General features: G+C 42.1%; 1 protein-coding gene across 1 annotated transcript in view; it reads left to right on the forward strand.

The window, feature by feature from the left end:
- The window catches only part of KBTBD12 (kelch repeat and BTB domain containing 12), a 35,507-nt gene extending 27,926 nt beyond the window's left edge, over positions 1 to 7,581 (forward strand). The window contains exon 5 of the mRNA XM_045024515.1: positions 6,936 to 7,581. Coding sequence (XP_044880450.1) covers positions 6,936 to 7,105 — 170 coding nt within the window. The 3' untranslated portion in view covers positions 7,106 to 7,581. The remainder of the gene's footprint in view (positions 1 to 6,935) is intronic.
- The last annotated feature ends 12,150 nt before the right edge of the window (positions 7,582 to 19,731 follow it).

Raw genomic sequence — 19,731 nt, forward strand, 5'->3', positions numbered from 1 at the left:
CCCTGTGCTGAGAGGCTACTGCTAGGCTTTCATGTGGTTTTTTTTTGCCTCGCCTTTTGTTCTATTCTTACCTGTTCACCATTTCAGTGTGTGTGCTCTCCACCCACACACCAGCCCACCAGGTCAGAATGCCTAGTCAAACCCTCCGCTCACCTGCTGCTAATTTCTGAGCAGACTCTGTTAGGCTTTATTTCGGGTGTGACCCTTAAGTGTCTCTTACAACTGTCTTAAATGTGGGACTTGTTCACACAGCAGTTTGAATGAAGTTTTAATTCAACCCCTAACAATGTTTCATACGCCTCATAACGATATACTGCTTGTGTCTACAACGTGCTTATAGCATTTATTAATCCTTTCTAAACCATTTATAAATGGGATCTTAGCACAGAGTGGGACCAGTAATTCTGCTTCTGTAAGGGCCGGTCCCTTACTCAAGTGCTACTGAAGTCAACGCACCTAATCTTGCGATGGTTGAAGTTAATGCGAGTTTTGCCATTAACTTCAGTGGGAACAAAATCAGGCCTCAGGAGACTATGCATGAGAGTAAAAAATGCAAGATAAAAGGATAAATAATTAGAAAGGTTCTGGATATTGAAACCCAAACAAAGATGGTTGAAATAGCAGTGGAAATGGGAGGTCCTCCCTCTAGGCCACCACATCCACCTTTTAAAAACAGCATATAATTAGGGAGTGCACTGACTGCTCATGAAAGTGAGACTGTGGGGATAGGAGCATTAGACAGCCAGGTAGGCAGATTGATGAAGGCTTTGTCTGAACGGGGTTCATTCTCTGTACAGATGCACTGAACTGTAAACCCAAGTCACAGTGTGCCTCCCAGTTCTCTCCTAGCTCTGGTGGGTCCGTACCCTGCACCAAGTCTATGCCTGGCACAATGTGCGCTGGCCAGTGTGTTGAGGGGTGAAGCCCAGGCTTTCCCTGTTCCCTGCACACATGCACAGGTAAGGAGATGTAGTGACTCTGCAAAGGGTGTGCTCTGTGATGTGGGTAGCCACCTTATGCCCCCTTGCTTCCCTGCATGGGCACACAGGATGGTTCACAATCTGGCCCATAGTTATGGACAGAAATGGGGTTGTGTACGACAGACCTGGAGAAAACATTTTTCTCTTTTGTCCTGTTGCAAGTCAGGATTTCATGTCTCCCATGGTGACAGGCTAACAAAGCATTTAACCATTGCAGCAAAAGTATGTGCATCCCCCTGCCCCCAGGCTTGTAACATTGTAACAGGTAATTAGGAGCGCAGCTATGAATGGCCATGAATAATGTGTTGTAGTCATGCTATATGCAGAGAACATGATGTGTTTTCTGGTACAGAGAACCACAGAAATCACAGATGTGTAAAGGACCTTAAAAAGACAGGTGAAAACCCCACTGGGTAAACAAACCAATGCTGGAATCAAAGCATTTCAACAGTGACAAGGCAGAGTTGGAATAACTGTTAAATGCCAGTGGCTGGAGGAGTTGGAGAATAAAAGACCAGAATGAGGGTCTGCCAGACATTTTGGGGATCTGGTGTTGGTGGTTGATCTGTAATGCCTGAATGAATCCTTCAAGAAAAGATAAGAGCAGCCAGTTAACAATTTAGCAGCTAGAATTTTAGTGGCTGTTTTGAAGCTGATCCAGGACAAAAAGAGTTAGGGTGCAGTAGAGAGATGTGCGTCAGACGTAGGAAAGCGGTATGACGATGTAGGGGGAAAGGCCAGGACTGAGATCAGCAGGTGCACAGAAAGGAGGTTGGGACAGGAATTCCACAGAAGCCTATTGATGAGAAGCAGACGCATAAATTCTAATTCCAGCTGTGACACTGACATACCGTGTGGCCTTTGTCAAGCCTCTTAATCACTTCATGCATCAGTTTCCTCATCTGTAAAATGGAGGCAATAATATTTACAGCAATGGGCTATTAAGGATTGATTAGATACTGGACCAGATTTGTGCCTGGTGTAACTCCACTGAATTAAAATTAGTAAGGATTAGTTTGTTCCCTTGTCTCTAAAGTGCTGTTCAAATATTTTCCTCATATGTTCTTATAGCTAAAGCACTGGACTGGAATTCCAGAGTTCCAATTGCCAGCTCTGCTACAGAATTCCTGTGTGATCTTGGGCAAGTCACTTTGTTTTCCCGTGCCTTGGCTTCCCTTTTGTAAAACAAGGGCATTGTGAGGGTAGATTCATTAATGACTGGGCAGCTCAAATAATACAGTGATGGGGTCATGCAAATACTTGGCTAGATTTGCAAGAAATCTATACTTTTTTTGAAATTAACTTTGTATTGGAATGTGTCGTGCTTACGCTACAAGAGGGAAAATAAATATCAAAGAGATCAGAAGTAATACATACCTATGTCCACAAGGGAAAGTTGTTACCCCCAAACCACATATGGAATGCAATTTGAAAGAACAGAAAAGCAAATAAAATATTTATAGCATTGCCTGAAGCAATATTGTAGGTCTCAACATGCAGTGGTCCATCTTGATTCAGGTAGCATGAGAAATCATACAACGAAAAATCAGTCCAGCAATGTTGGATAGTGAAATGCATTTAAAAATATAGCTTTTAATAGAATTGGATGTTTCTGAGCATATGGATGGAGGCGGCCATCTTATTGAAAAGTAACATTCTCTCTGTCAGTTTCATCTTGCTTTAAACACATCCAGAGAAGAACTTTGTTATGTAAAAAATGATAAGCATTTTGTTTACAAACAAAACATTATTGGCCAAAGTGTTAAGCAGGATTTTGAAGATTACGCCTGCAAATTCTGCATGCAGAATACTGTAGTTTGCACATGTGAAATGTGATTTTTGCATTGCCAAATTAAAGCCTCAATTACAAAACAAGGTCTTTATTGCCCAGAAAAGGTGGTTTTATAGGTGCAGTATTAGGCCTGGTCTGTACACAGATTTTGCCCCAGCATAACTATGCTAGTTAGGGGGGTGATTTTTACCAATATAGTTGAATCGATACAATCTCTAGTGTGACAAAGTTATACTGGTATAAAGATGCCTTATACTGGTGTAGCCTATTCCCCTTCCTCTATAAGAATAAGCTATACTTTTATAGTGCTATAACTGCATTCTCACTGGGGAGAGGGGGTGTTGCACGGCTTTAACTCTACCAGTATGTTAAAGTGGTACAACGTCTGTCTGTAGACAAGCCCTTAGGGTGTGTATTCAGTCCAGAGTTAATCAGAGCTAGCCTAGCATAGGTGAAGCATCCCTTCTGCAAAGTCCTATCCATTCTAGACCCATGGAACTTCATCCCCACTGGTGCTTTACTAGTCTGTGTGTTTGGCTGGATTTCTAGCAGGATATCCCATTGTTCTTAGTGGAATATTAAACTGGACAACTCTCGGAATCCATTAACAGTGTATGGTAGGATAACTTGTCTTTCCTATGTAGGCTCCTGTGAGGAAAACTTCTAGATGACCTCCTGAGGTTCCTTCCAACCCTAATAGTCTATGATTCTATTATTCTATGATTATGGATCTTACTCAAAAAAGTACCTCTCAGGATTACTTCTGATGGTTCAATCAGTATCTCTAGCAGAATGAAATCTCAGTTTGTGTAACAGCGAAATCTGTTAAGTGACCATCTGAGTCACTAAAAAGAAATAATTTGCTTAACGTAGGTGGCTGTCTAATAAAAGTGGAGCAGAACTGTGCTAAATATGTCTGGGGTACTGTGGGGTGGTTTCTTAAGAGAAGTTGCCCAATAAGGGTGATCTCTTGAGTGAGTGTAGGTTCTACTGTACACTCATAAAATCACTTTTCAGCAAAATAAGCTACTACAAGAGACTGAAGCTTAGAAATATGTTATAATTAAAATAACAGAGAAACTGATGAGACAGTGCTTAGAGCATCACCTGAGTTACCTCTAAGCTAAGGTTTGGGATTCGGGTTAAAGCCTTAATCCAGGCTAGAGACTAGAACTAATGGCCCCAAACTCACACAAGGTGTTCTTGCAAATTTTTGGCCCAAAATAATATTAGACAATAGTGGCAATAACTAATACTTAGCTCTTACATAGCAGTGCAAGTCTAATGCGATCATCTCTTTTTGTGAGATTTCTACCTTGTTGGGCTGAAACCTTTCAAGAATGCATTGGCTGTGCACAAACTGGATCTGGAGCATTGATCCTTTCTGTTTTTAGACCCATCATCTGAAACCAAAATCACAGAACCACATTTGAATTCAGTGATTTGAATTTGAATCCCACCAAACGTCAAAGGGCTTCAGAGATGAAGAACCAATTTTAGCCCATTTCTTGTTAACATATTTTTCTTTGTCTCAGATCATTCTCTTTATGTGAACTTTCTGAACCAAATGGGTGTAGTTTCCTTTTAAGTTAAGCGAGATAAGACTAGAGAAATTATTGCATTCTTTATTCCAACAACATAGACTCGCTTTTATCTCTCAAGAGTTGAGAGTTAACTAACACCCCATGTGCTGGAAAACAGAATTCATAGAGAGTGGAACAAAACTGGTTACAACAGCCTACAAAAAAGGGAAACAAAAGACACTAAAGGTTATGAGTCATGAGGGTCAGGAAAAGACACAGCAAGACTTGTGGGGAGGATTGCTGAATTTTCCTTTGATGTTTTAATTAGGATTTTTTTTAAGTGTTGCAATCCTCCACAGAATGTTTTAGACAGCTCCACTGTTTGATTTTTTCACTCTATTGTCTCATTTTGTCGTGATCCATGCCAAAGAAATTCCTGGCATAATAATTTATGGTATAAAGGAGTTGATCTAATAATAAATAACAGGACTGGAGCCTCCAGTGTCACATACTGGGGCTGCTTGTGTCTTCCTGTTTGCTTTGAAAAAACCTTTCTCACTCCTGCTGGGTCATATAGAAACAAGAGCTCTTTGCTGGTGCTTGTAGATGTCATTTGTTTACAGTCTCTGTCAATCAAACCTTTCTTCTCCATATTTTAACTGGGTGTTTTAGCAGCTTGTTCTCTTCTTTCATGGATGGATGGTGCTTTCCTACCTATTATTCTTCCTCTTTCCTTGCTGAACTGCATGAGTTTGATAAGCAAAACATCACGACTGGTTAGCTCCCCCCGGGGCTGTATGAAGAAATGGAACAAGGGCTATTTAGATGGGGACAAATCCTAAGGAGGTCTTACTCCGGTTATATTCAGGCTTTACTCAAGCAAACTCCCAAAGGGGAATTAAAGCGAAAGTAAGGGCTCAGGATTTAGTCCAGTGAAAATTTCAGCCTACCCCTTGTTCAAACTTGTTTTCCCGTCTTCCGCAATTAATTGTGGGCAAAACTGAGGAAAAAATGATGATTTGGGGTTCTGAACTGTGAGACAGAAGCATCTCTTTGTGTTACCATATGAGAAGCTATGTGATTGGAGCTGTTGAATAATTCCTTTAGGAATGATCACATGACAGAAGGCACACGTAATTGGAGACAGGGTTGGCTTTGGGTGCTCACCACGCCAGTCAATGTAGGGGAGCTACATTAATGTAGATCAGGGGTCGGCAACCTTTCAAAAGTGGTGTGCCAAGTCTTCATTTATTCACTCTAATTTAAGGTTTCGCGTGCCAGTGATACATTTTAACATTTTTAGAAGGTCTCTCTCTACAAGTCTATAATATGTAACTAAACTATTGTTGTATGTAAAGTAAATAAGGCTTTTAAAATGTTTAAGAAGCTTCATTTAAAATTAAATTTAAAAAGCCCCCCAGACTGGTGGCCAGGACCTGGGCAGTGTGAGTGCCACTGAAAATCAGCTCGCGTGCTGCCTTCGGCACCCATGCCATAGGTTGCCTACCCCTGATGTAGATTTCCCCCCAGTTATCAGGCTGGGGAAACTTATCCTGAAATTCTTTTTTCCACATGACTGTCCCCCACATCCTGCAAGCCAGCCTTCCAGGACAGTTGAAGAGCCCTGGATGTATGTTAGGTCTTGTGATATTGAGCCATCGTGATGCAATTGTTTTCACATGTTGCTCCTAAATCATAAGAAGACATGGATGTTATGGATAAGACTGGGGAACCACTAAGACTGTGCTCATGGGAGAGAATGAATGGCCTGTGCTCCCAAGGTTATGAGCTTTGCAGCTCTCAGGAACTTCAATGTTTTCTTTCCTTTTCTTTCCTTTGCTGGTTGATTCATGAAGTAGAATTGCTGTCAGCCTCAAAGAAGGGAAAGGTACAAACACTGTCACATACACTCACTAGAGATAAATGCATGGGTTTTGAGGGCATGTAAAAAAAGGATCAAGAGCAGCCTCTAAAGAAGAGATGCCAATTTGGACACACTGTACAATGAAACATGTCACCAGATTATTAAGTCTCAGAGAAAATATGTTGGGAATTTAATGTTTCTTATCGTGATAGTTCTTCTTCTGGTGGTTGTGAAATGCCTGTGCTTGCGAATCTTTGAGACTCAGCTTTTAGTAAAGCCATCTAGAGAGTCAACAGATGTGGAGAAAGGAGACTGGTAGCAAAACACATTCACATCCTCTTCTCAAAGTAAGAAAAGTTTCGATTAAGGTCACTTGCTGTGAGAACCTAACTTTGAAATGAAAAGGAAAAGTGAGAAAAATGAAAGGCCCTTTTCATTTATAGAAAAGAACTTGGCATTGAGTAACAAAACTGCTGGAAAGTTCAGGTCCTGTGTTAGCAAAGAAAAGGTTTTTCCTTTTTTCAAGAAGTGTAGTGCAGCGTTGCATCTGACAGAAGCAAAATTCTCCCTTGTGTGGTGGCTCTTTTGTTAAGATTTGTCAGCCTCAATAAACAGCGTTTTGTTGTAAGAATGGCTGTGATTTAATATGGTTGCTCTACCCTGATTGTTTATGACAAATTCTTCAAAAAGAGGAAGGATTAATTTATTAATTTTGCAAACTTCTTTGACCCTGTTGACTTTGCCTTTGATATTTTGTTGTTGCTACTATTTTTCAGCTCGCCATGAAATTATCACCAAAACGATCCTAGAGTTGGATACGTGGGGAAACCAGTGGAATGTGGTGGCCGTCAACGTCCTCATGCATGACAGCTACGATGTCTGCCTCGTAGCTAGACTGAACCCCCGAGATCTCATCCCCCCACCCTCTGACCTAGTGGATCAATAGAAATGCAGTTGTTCCTTGTGCTTTCAGATTCTGCTGTAGCTGAAGAGCTCAGACTAGAGAGAGGTGTGCAGCTTGACCTTTGAACTGGCCTGAGGTGAAAACTGGGTTCTACAGAGATGAGTCTGTGACAGGCTCAAGCAAGCAATGCCTTAGACCTTTGATTCTTTCAGCCACTGCTATATACTCAGTATTGGTACTTCAGGCTTTTGTGATTGATACTATGGGCTTCCCGTCCCAATAAGCCTCTGGAGTTGGCCCAGGCACCCTACCACAGCACTTCATCATTTAGCTGTGTAAGCACTAATGTGCAATGCAGGTTGGGCGGCTGTGGGCCTTAGCTTCACCATCATAGTTGCAGCCCAAAGCCCATTGCAGGGTAAAGCAGCACAACTGAATGAGAGCCCTAGCAGGTGAAGATAACGTTTCAAGGGAAGATTCTGCCTTCACTTACATTTGGGGCACCCCATTGATTTCAGCGGGGTATTAAGAGACAGTAACCTTGGTCGAAATTGGTACAGTTGTCCAAAAGGGGTAGGTTGAAGCTGACCCAGTGCATGAGCAGTGGTAGTGGGAGAGAAGAGGCAAGGAGCCTTCCTTTCTTTTGCACTCCTGCAGAGCGGCCAAGCATAGTCCTGGTGGGGAGCACAGACTAGAGCGAACAGTAACACTCACTACCTTAAAGAGGTTGGGATGAATGTGGGCCGTGGCCCTGCCTCCAGCCCCTCAACAGCCCGTGGAGGTGAACCAGTTTTGGGGGAGAACATCCTGCATCTTCTCTCAGGGTTCTGAAGCTCCTGTACCAGTGTCAGGAGGAAATCCAGCTCTCAAGGGCTTGTGCTGCTGTGTGACCAGGTGTAGCCAGTGCCTTGAAGGTACAATCTGGCTCAGTTTCTAAGCCCTTCTTAGTTAGAACTTTGAATACAATATTTGAGGGGGGGGGGAATGAAACACAAAAATAAAAATTAAACCAACTTTATCATCAGCTGACGAGATTTGCTGCCATGCATCCACACAAAGAGAACAAAGATTCCCACGGCAGCTCCTCAGCAGTCTTGCAGTCATTGTTTATATCAGGCTCTTGTTTAAATAGAAATAGCTTTCATGTAGCATGGGGATAAACTCTGCACCAAAAGAGAGATTTTGCTGTTTCCAGAGGGACAAAGAGTAGTTCAGACAGAATGATCACATTGAGCTTCTTGAAGCAGCATTAGGTTCACAGGATTATATGACAGTAGACTAGAAATGTGCTAAAGTCTCACCAGGTAGCTGATTTCCAGTTTGAATTAGTAATATCCATTCATGTGTACTCTGGTGCCTGCCTCATTATGTGTCTGAGTGTCATTTCCTAGGCAGTACAGGCAAGAGGATTGGGAAGCTGAGCAGTTCTGTTGGGCTGAAATGACAATTGAGAGGATGCTGCTTTACTCATAAAATGAGACCATCATTGGAGAACACGGCAATATGTTATAAAGTGTTGAAACGCTCAATAATTAATTTGCAGAAAAAAGTTGCTGCTTAGAGTCACAAGACCAACAACAAAACTGGCAAGAAGTGATCAGCAAAGATAGACTCAGTCCCCTTCAAGAGTTTGAGGACCGCTACTTGCAGAGCAGGATTCACAGACTGGAATGGTGTGCTACACTCTTCTTGAATCATATATTTGGTTGCAAAAGTTCCAGCAGTTTATAATTCTCCCTGCTGTGACCGGTAGCAGGAGGGATGGAGAAGATGACCCAAATGGCCTTTCTCAGCACTAATTTCTGTGATTCATGGACTATTCCCTTGAGTATCCAGTGGAACTATCAATCTGTTTTATAAAAACACTCAACAGGAAGTTCACCAAAGTTTGCTGGATATATACAGTACTGCACTGAGGGTCAATTGGGCAGTGGATATTTTGTGTTTTAAAAGGAAAGAAGAAATGAGGCTGTGATCCTTATGACTCAGCTCTTATCTCTCACATGTTCCGTAGGCAGGATATGTTTGACAGTCTAAACTTTCACATTTGTGTCTATCACCTCTGTAACGTTAAATCATTCTTGTTTCTTTCCTAGGTTGACATGTGACCCAGTGTAACTTTAGGGCAGTGCTGCTGCCAAGATTGCCTCAGTGCTACAAACTAAGGTGGCCAGTTCTTAGGATCTCTCCTGAAAACTTGGGTTTTTAAATGCTCTTTGCGGTCAGTATCCAGGTGACATTAAAGTTGCCCTTTAATGTGTTGTAAAAAACACTAGAGAGTTTACCCAGTTTCCTAAATCGTAACAAAGGAAATTTTCCTTAACCCTTGCTGTTACTGCAGAAAAATGATATCTGCTGTGTTGAGTCATTACAGTTCAGCTATGCAGCTTACTAGCTGACAGGGAGTGATACTCTTGAGTGACAGCTCACTTAGGTGGAAAGTTCTTAGAGACATAGTATCTATCGTCAAGGTTACTTTGAACACTGCATCAACCTCTGTCGGTTTTGTTTCCTTTATTATTTTTCATTTACAGCTTAGTGGGGAAAAAAAGTGTTTGTTTTTATGACTATTCCTGCTCTGGCTTCTATGTTTCCTGAGGCTTGAAACTTAACTAGATCTACAGGGGATGTGAAATACACTCCATTATAGAGAGCTGCCTCTGAAGATCCTAGGGGAATTTTGGAGGGGACATTCAAGTTTGTGGTGGACATAGCTAAAGCCCCTCCATCAAGCTTGCATGCCTGGGATGAAGTGACCTTTCCTCCCCACTCCATATCTATTGTTTTTTGTATAGTTATTGAAAGAACTTGGTGAAAACTGTGCAGTCCATCAAGGTCTGTCTTGCTAGCAGAAGGCGGTATCGATTGATATATTGTGTACCCTGTGTGTGGATCCAGCTGTCAGAGCTGGGGTGGGTTCTGGGGGCTGTTGTCATTTAGTGTGGCCTCCCCTCATTAGAGATACGTCATGAAGTGCAGGAGCTCAATCAGCCTTGGCATGCCCTGAGCACTGCTCAGCATTCTAACCAAAGCTAGCATAACTTTTGTCCCTTGTCCTGAACTCATTTTCCTTTCTTCTTGTGGGGCAAGGATTGTTTTGTTTCGGAGTTGTTTTTTCTGCTCTTTGTGGGGGTGGCAGGGAGAGGATGGGAGTTTTCCAAATGTCTCATGGTGGAAAGTCCAATAGAGTTGCTTAGGGACATCTCAGGGTGGAGTTCTGTAAATTCTTACAGTTCTGGAAATTCTGTGGTCAGTCTAAAAGATCTGGAAAGCCCAGGCTCTCTAAACTTTCTAAATCAATAATTAGTACTGTAATAAAAGCTTGAGAGGGACAGGAGCAAGCAAGCTTAGTGGTAGATAGTTTTGAGCCAAAATCTTTCTCAGATCTCTTGATTCTTGCAGCCCCACTGCCACCTTCATGAGTTCAGAGTTAATTTCATACTCATGGGAAAGTTTGCACATACCCACAATAATTATTTGTTTCATCCATGGCCCATCTCTGGTTAACTGTGGTGGCCAGTTCTTAGGATCTCTCCTCAACACTCAGGTTTTTAAATGCTCTTTGCTGTCAGAATCAAAATGACAGTAAAGTTGCCCTTTAACGTGTTAACTCAGATTTTTCCCAAGGTTGTGCTTACATCCGTAATGCTAGTATGCAAACAAAGACATATTGGCAAGATGTGGCATTGTATAAATGGATGCTGTTAAGCAAAAACAGACATGTTAATTTCAGTTTCACTTGAAACTCTGAAATATATCACCTGTTCCCAAATTGGAAGGGACAATTGAGAGGTAATTTAGAGTATTGCAAACAAAGGAGAGGAGAAAAAAATGAAAACTCTGTAAAAAGTTGCTTGGCACTATGTCCATTCTGTTTTTTTATAGTTGTCCATGCACAACTGAATGCACAAATATCCATGTTCATCATTTGCACATCTAATCATTGTGTTTCCACATGCACTCATGGTCACTGTGCATGCAAACAATCCACTAGTACAGTGTTTCCCAAAGTGTGGTACACGTATCCCTGGTGGTACGTGAAAGGGTTTCAAGGGGTACATGGCCCATTCTCCCCGGCTGGCAAGGGGCCGGCAGCGGGCTGAGTGGGGCCGGCGGACAGAACCCCAGACCCGTGGCAAGCTGAGTGGCTCAGCCCACTGCTGGCCCGGGGTTCCATCCGCCGGTCCTGCTCAGCCCGCTGCCAGCCAGGGGTCCCGTTCACCTAGGCCGGCAGCAGGCTGAGCTGGGCTGGCGGCCGGGACCCCGGGTGGCATGGGGCCAGCAGTGGGCTGAGCAGGGCCGGCGACTGGGACCCCAGACCCACGGTGGGCTGAGCAGCTTAGCCCGCTGCTGGTCTGGGGTTCCGTCCACCAGCTCCTGCCAGTCGGGTCCTGGCCGCCGGCCCCGCTCAGCCTGCTGCTGGCCGGGGGTCCTGTTACACCCAGGCTGGCAGCGGGCTGAGCCAGGCAAGAGGTTGGGACCCCAGCTGGCAGCAGCATGCCAGTAAAAATCAGCTGGCGTGCCGATGCAAACCACGCGTGCGGCGTTACCGCAGCTCAGGCAATACACGTGCCTTTGTGGCATGCACAGAAGTCATACTGACGGTTAAAAGATAAAAGTGAATAACTACTCCTGGCAAGTACATACTTGGTGTGTATTAATATACAAAATTTCTCTTTTACAATGAATCGCTGGCTAAAAACGTGAAGTTTGAAATGTACAAAAGAAAATTATGAAGGAAATACAAATGTTAGTGATAATTATGCTGAAAAAATGCAGTGATATGGCTACATCAGACAATTGTGATGACAAAATTAATGAACCGTGTGAACTATCTGTAAGTTTATTGAACGTATCAGCTGCAAAGAAAACGAAAAAAAAGCTCACAAATATTTTGAAGAATATCTTAAACTGGGATTTTCGTTGAATGGCGATGAGGTGGAGCCTGTTCCACTATGTGTGATTTGTTACGAGACTCTCACAAATGAAAGTATGAAACCATTGAACCTAAAATGCCATTTCGATAGCAAACATAAAGAATATGAGGGAAAACCTGTAGAATTCTTCGAAAATAGGTGCAAAGATCTCCAAAAGTCCCAGAAAACAATTCATAATGTGACGGGAGGTGAAAATATGAAAGCTTTGGAAGTTTCATATAGTGTGGTGTACTTAATTGCAAAGTCCGGAGCTGCTGAAGTGATTGGCGAGACATTAGTAAAACCTGCAGCCAAAGTAATGGTGCAAGCGATGGTTGGAGACAAGGTTAGCAAAGCTATAGATCGGGTTCCCCTCTCAAATAACACTGTTCATCGTAGAATCACAGATATGGCCGAAAATGTAAAGCAGCAATTATTGTCAAGAGTACAAAAGAGTCACTACTATGCACTGCAAGCAGATGAATCCACTGATGTTGTGAATTTAGCTAATCTTTTGTTGTTTGTCAGATACAAGCTGAATAATGAAGTCCACAATGATATTTTGTTCTGCCAACCTATGCTAACACATACAACCGGAGAAGCTATTTTTCAAGTTATTGATGACTTTATCAAAAACAGTGACTTGGATTGGAGTTGTTGTGTTGGAATAAGCATGGATGGCACCAGAGCCATGATTGGTTCGTAGAAAGGAGTTGTTGTACGTATTCAAGCTGTTGCACCACATTGTTGCATTCACAGGGAAGCACTCGCCAACCAGAACATGCAGGCAGATCTAACGTGAGTACTGGATGAAGCTGTGAAAATAATCAATTTTGTGAAAGGGCACCCTCTGAACGCCCGGCTGTTTTCTCAGCTTTGTGATGAGATGAGCAGTGATTACACACAACTCCTATTTCACACTGAAGTGCATTGGCTTTCATGTGGAAAAGTTCTGAATCGCCTGTTTGAGCTGTGAGAAGAACTGCAAGTTTTTTTAGATGAAATCTTTAACCTGCGAGACCGTATACACGACTGGAAATGGCTATGCAAACTAGCATATATTGCAGATATCTTTGCTCATTTAAACAACCTCAATCTATCCTTGCAAGGGAAACTCATATCCATATTCCATGTTCAAGACAAAGTGAGTGGCATGGTCGCAAAATTGAAACTGTGGCATAAATGTCTTAGTCGTCGTGAACTGGATTCCTTTTCATCTCTTCATGACTTAGTAATAAACTCAACTAACCAACTTGATAGTGATGTGTTGCAAACCATGAAGCAGCATTTGGAAAGCTTGCAGAAAGATCTTCGTAAGTATTTCCGTGAACCGGATGGCACCTTTGAATGGATAAGGAACCCTTTTATCATTGTTCAAACATTGCCAAATAACCTCTCTGCTTGAGAAGAAGAACAGATCTTGGAGCTGGCTTCAGATAGCTTCCTGAAAACAAAATTTGAGCAAAATACACTGACGTCATTTTGGTTGGGGGTTAGCTCTGAATATCCAGCTCTATCAGACAAAGCTGTCAAGTATCTTCTGCCTTTTCCCACCTCATATTTGTGCGAGATCGGATTCTCTGTGCTGGTTGGCATCAAAACAAAAAAAAATGAAATTCTTATTGACGTGGAACCCCATCTTCATCTTAAGATCACAAACATCGAGCCAGATATCCCCACGATAGTGTCTGGCCAAAAGCAGTTCCATCCCTCGCACTGAATAGTTTGGTTTGTACTGAAAATTTTTCAATACCGAAATAGTAAGTATTAGAACTAGTGCTTTCTTCACTAACCTAACCAAACCAGCATATTTTAATTTCAGAATGATACGAATTCACTCTCTCTCTCTCTCTCTCTCTATATATATATAATGTGTGTGTGTGTGTGTATATATGTGTGTGTATATATATATATATATGTGTGTGTGTATATATGTGTGTGTATATATATATATATATATGTGTGTGTGTGTATGTATGTGTGTATATATGTGTGTATATATATATATATATATACATGCTGTTCTGTCAGATTGTTGATTTGCTTCTATTATTTTAATTATTTCTAGTGCTATTTCTATATGTAACTATTATTTCTATTAAAAGTTTTGTTTCAACTGAATGTAATATAATTTTGTATTTATTTCTAATAAACAGTTAATCCAGAATGAAACGAATTAGGAGTGTGTTATAAAAATGTGGCTACCACCCTCCCCCCCAAATTGTCTTCATCGGAGAAGGGGTACGCCGGTAAGACAAATGTCTCAAAAGGGGTATGCAAGTGTTGTAAGTTTGGGAAACACTGCACTAGTAGATATCTAATTGTCCATTTGCACAAACAGTGATTGTGATTGCTTGGAGGACCATAGTTTGCATGTGCAGGGACTAGTGTGTGTGTGCAGTTCTGAAAGTCTGGTGGGCCAGATGTTGCATTATGCTCTTGCCCCTTTGTGTCTCTCAATTAGCTCAAAAGAACTGGATTCTGGCCTTAATTTGCCAGTAGATAACCCCCCTGGTGGGTATAAAGTCATCAGACCTAGTTCCTGCACCAGCACCCCCCACATACACTCCAGCATAGGGGGTGGATTGAGGGCATAGTGGAGCCCTACTATGCAAATCCTTCACTGGCATAGGATCTGTGAAGGATCTACACCAGGGATGTAATTTAGGGCACCTTCTATGATGCTCTAATACACACTGGAGTCAAGTTGGGGTAGATTGGTGCCCACCCCACTTTCCCCATACCTGAGCTCAGATGCATGGGAGGATTGATCCCTGCCCCTTACATTTATGCCCTATTTCATCCAAACAATTTAAAACGTGTAATGAGGCCCTTCAATCGGCTTAGGGGCAATAAAAACATGCTAAAAACTATTTCTTTTAAAAAGGAATTCAAAAAAAGTGTGAACATGTTCATGAAGGTCTATATTTTGTTGGCTTCCTACAAATCTGTAAAACTACGGTATTCTTTTAAAAATCTGTTTTCCCACTGGTTGAATTTTTAGTTTTCAGGGTCCTCTTCTTTCCCTGTTATGGCATATGAAGCCCTTCTGGCAATTTGATTCATGAACCATCATGCTTTGAATCCATAGGTCAGAATACCAGCTACACTTGCAAGTTTCTGCAGCTGTCCCTAAAGGTTTTGAAGCAGACATAACAGATCATGTACCAGCAGTTTCCAAAAGAAGACATTCCACCCCCAGTTGTGCTCAGCTGGAACTAGGACCTTAGCAATTTACTACCATCTGATACTTGGAGGTTGAAAGTAAAGGATGTATTAAAAACTGGCTGAAATATACACAGGATGTGCTCATAAGTGCACCACCCTTATTTTCCTTGGCAAACATCTCATCTCTGTGTATGTTGTACCATTCCCTCTGAGCGTGTGATGGAATGATTTAATAACCCACCCTATGATTTCAGCCACAGTGTAGTCTGCAATGTGGGTTGTGAATTTATGCTGCATACTGCAAGGAGCAGCAGAGTGTTAGAGGGCTATGACTCCATATAGGCAGGCCTGCCTCGCTATAGGAAGTGTTATTAAATTATATAGCACATACTAATGCATTCTGTAATAGATATACTGTGTATCTTCTTTCTAGATTTTTTTAATAAGTCCTTTACTGCGGGAGATGTGGTCTTTTCCACCAAGCCACATGGCAGTTCTGCCCAAGTCTCAACTCAGCAAAGTATAAGCATGTGCTTGCCTTTAAGCATGTGAATATTCTCATTGGATTCAATGGGACTGTTCACATGTTTAACGTCTGACACATGCTGAAGTGCCTTATTGAACAGGGACTAATAACTGGATAGGAAAATCCTCTGTGTTCTAACATCCTCTGCTTTAAATCAACTGAACTGAAAAGATACCATTTTTTCCAGGCCCCAGGCAACTTACTATGGCTAGATGCTTTGACCATGTCTTCCTGCTTCTCTAATCCCTTCAGTGCCTGCCACTCTCCTTCCAGATGAAGCTCAAAACTTCTCATCCTCATTTTCAAAGTCTTGCACAACTCTGGCCATCCCTATATCTTTCCTCTCATGTCTGCCTACATCTCATCCCACGCTCTATGCTCTAGTTTCTCTCTTGATCATTCCATTTGTCTCCTTGGCAAGCTTCCAGCTTGTCTCCTACTTCCACGCTGTCCCTTAGGCTTACTGCAAACCTCTCCATTGATGTTTACCCTACCCAGCTTCCTCCTCCTCCAAAAACCTCTTTAAGATCCCTCTGTTCCATGAACCATTCCACTTTAGAGGGTATGTCTACACTGCATTTAAAAACCCACAGCTGGCCTGTGCCAGCTGGCTCGGGCTTGCAGAGCTGTTTAATTGTGGTATAGACATTCAGGCTTGTGCTGCAGCCCGAGCTAAAATCTACACCACAATTAAACACTCCCATAGCTCAAGCACTGTGAGCCGGAGTCAGCTGGCACAGGCCAGCCATGGGTTTTTAATTGCAATGTAGACATACCCAAAGAGTACAGAGGATCCCATACTGAATCCCTGTATTCAAGCACCAACTTTGGGCGAAGTTCAGATCCCAACCAAAATTTTGCAGCTCAGTCTCATAGCTAATAAAGATCACCTCTTTCTCTATGTCTGCTGGGCTTTGCAATGTCCTCGGTCTTGTGGCTACAACACAGGCCTCAGAGCCAGGAGACCTGAGTTGTAGTCACTGTTCTGCCACAGTCTCATTGTGTGACCATGGGCAAGTCATTTTACCACTCTGTGCTTTAGTTCCACTATCTGTTAAATGGACATAATGATACTGACACATCTCAGAATGGGTTGGGAGGTTTAATTAGTGTTTGTAATGTTCAGAGATTATTGGAAAAAAAGGACTAGATGAGAGAACAGAACCAAGTGCCTAGTATAATATAATAATAATTGGAGATATACCTATCTCCTAGAACTGGAAGGGACCTTGAAAGGTCATTGAGTCCAGCCCCTTGCCTTCACTAGCAGGACCAAGTACTGATTTTTGCCCCAGATCCCTAAGTGGCCCCCTCAAGGATTGAATTTACAACCCTGGGTTTAGCAGGCCAATGCTCAAACCACTGAGCTAGTACATTGCTCATGCCACACCAATAATAGTAACCTGTGCAAAGTATTACTATTGTCTCTGATCTTTGAACTTCAGTTGCCACACAAAGAGTCTGAAGCATAGATGATGCTACCTTCCCTTTTCCAGGGTGGGTAATGACCTAAGACGAGATTCTCTCCTGTGACTACAAAGGGCCCAAATCTAACTAGAGAACCCAGTCCATAATGTGTAAAGTCTTAATATAGATACTTATTCTGGACTTCGCCTTTTCCCAGTCACCCTTTGTAAAAGTGCATATGATGTTGCCAGCTTTTCTATGAAGAACATATCCCATTCTGGCCTGCTGGTGCTTCTGGTTCTTCATTACCAGAAGTAAAGCACTGGTGCTAAAATCAGAGGGGTAGCCGTGTTAGTCTGGATCTGTAAAAGCGGCAAAGAGTTCTGTGGCACCTTATAGACTAACAGACGTATTGGAGCATGAGCTTTCATGGGTGAATATCCACTTAGTTGGATCAAGTGGGTATTCACCCACGAAAGCTCATGCTCCAATACGTTTGTTAGTCTATAAGGTGCCACAGAACTCTTTGCCACTGGTGCTAAAATGTTATTCAGCTCCACCATTTCATTTTCTCATTCCTTGGCTTCAGAGTGGGGAAAACTTACCTCACTACGCATACAGTAATGCAAGAGAAACCATTTCTCACATTGACCCTACACCCGACCCCTTCCTTCAAAAATGCTGCTGAGATCACCACAGTATTTTAAAATTAAAAACAGTGATTCCCAATTAGTCAGGCAAATAAATGTGAACTTTCTAATACAGAAGCAAGTGCAGAGAGAATTGTCTAGAGGCTAGAGCAGAGGTGTGGGAATTAGAACTCCTGATTTCTATTTCCAGCTCTGTAACTTGGGAAAATCACGTAACCTTGTTGTGTCTTGGTTTATCCATGAATAAAGCACATATAATAACACCTACTTTATGCTCTTTGCTGTTAGGAGGTGTAATTACTTAATGTCTGTAAATCACTTTGAGATCCACAGATCAAAAGCACTATAGAAAGGAAAAGTTTTATCATTACTAATACAATTGCCATCCCTCTGGTTTTGTCAACACCGTTCTTCAAAGCGCTCAGAAACCTATTCTTCTTGGGTTAGGAGATATTGGGTATTTGCAGATAATGAGTGTTTTGTGCACCCCCTTAAACAGGAAAGGCAATAAGAATATCAAATCATTTATAAGGAATACTGTACGTTATCTAAGGAAGGGAGGAACGAGGTGTATATGTGTGCTCCTTGGCTGCTAGTAATGTTATAGAGGTGCAGCACTAACCACAGAAATGAAAGAGGTCACTCTTTGGAGCTAAATTTGAGCTGTAATCATTAAGAATAAATAAATTGTGCTTCTTATGAAAGTGTTTCTGATTTAGTAAATGATGTAATTTGATAAAGTGCACAGACGGCCATCAACAATTGGTAATAGGCAGAAAATAGAAGGTGGTTTATAGCGACATAGCAGACTCACTGGGTGACTGATACCTGAGCTGAATTTAGACCATACACCGCACTAGCTTTGATTAGGCAAGCAGCTGTTGGAAGTCTCCTGGGATTCCTATAAGGAATATACATCTCCCATTCACCTCACTGGCCGCTTCAAGGCACAGTTGTGCCTAAGAAATCACCTGTAAAAAAACCATTTATTAGAGGGAGCATCAGGACTTTATTAAATGTAAACATAGCGGGATCTATTTGTTGAAATTACTGGAGTTACAATACAGATTAATGAGACCTTATCCATCCTTCTGCCTATGTAGCTAATTTTAGCTGACCCAACAAATAATTTATAAGGCTTAAGCTCTTAAGGGATGGGCAAATTGTGCAGAGATCACCTTTGTTTTTTAATCAGTGGTGAGGTATGTTGACTGTTTGCTGTGGTTTGCATTGATAAAATACACAGCAAGGTTTACGCTGCAGGACAAGATTGATTTTAATTAGGAAGCTGGTTTAGTTGCTTTGTTTCACTTGACCTTTTAAATTGAAAGCCTGTGTGAGAGTTAATTGATAATTTCTTAAAGAAGGAAAGCAAGCAAGCAAATAGTGAGTAAACACCAATATAAAAAGAGAAGGGGGGGCTGACTTTTTACTCCCTTGACTGGTGTAAAATAGGTGTGACTTTTTTTAAGTCAATGGAGTTGCACTGGTGTAATAAAAGTGTAAGTGAGAGGAGAATCAGGCCTAATATTCCCCCCAAAATCAAACTCATCTCGGGAAGAGGCTCACAATGCTGGATTCTTCCTTTCTGTAGTGAACTAGAAAAGGAAATAGGAATACATGGCTTGAGGGATTGCTAATAGAATAGTGCGCCTTTCCTTCCGGATCACTTGTTCAAATCTAGTGCTGGTCAGCAGGGTTTGAAAGTCATTTCCAGCTGATGGTTGCGCCGTGGCCCATGTGAAGAGAGTTGGTGGGTCTCAGTTTAGCTCCTAGTGGATAGATATCCACATTACTAAAAAGTATCATCATGGTTGGTTTCCTTGTTGGCACTCTGAGAAGAAAGGTCAAGGTCTAAATGGGCCATGGAGACTCACATTCCACTCTGAGCCTTCCACAGGCCTGGTTCCTTCAGGTCAGGGTTGAGCAACATTGACTGGAGGAAACTTTCACTGCTGGTGCTTGTAGTTGTACCTCTTCTATGGATGGAAGGGGTCAACA

This window comes from Mauremys mutica, chromosome 7 (assembly GCF_020497125.1).
Source record: "Mauremys mutica isolate MM-2020 ecotype Southern chromosome 7, ASM2049712v1, whole genome shotgun sequence".
Taxonomy (NCBI): Eukaryota; Metazoa; Chordata; order Testudines; family Geoemydidae; genus Mauremys; species Mauremys mutica.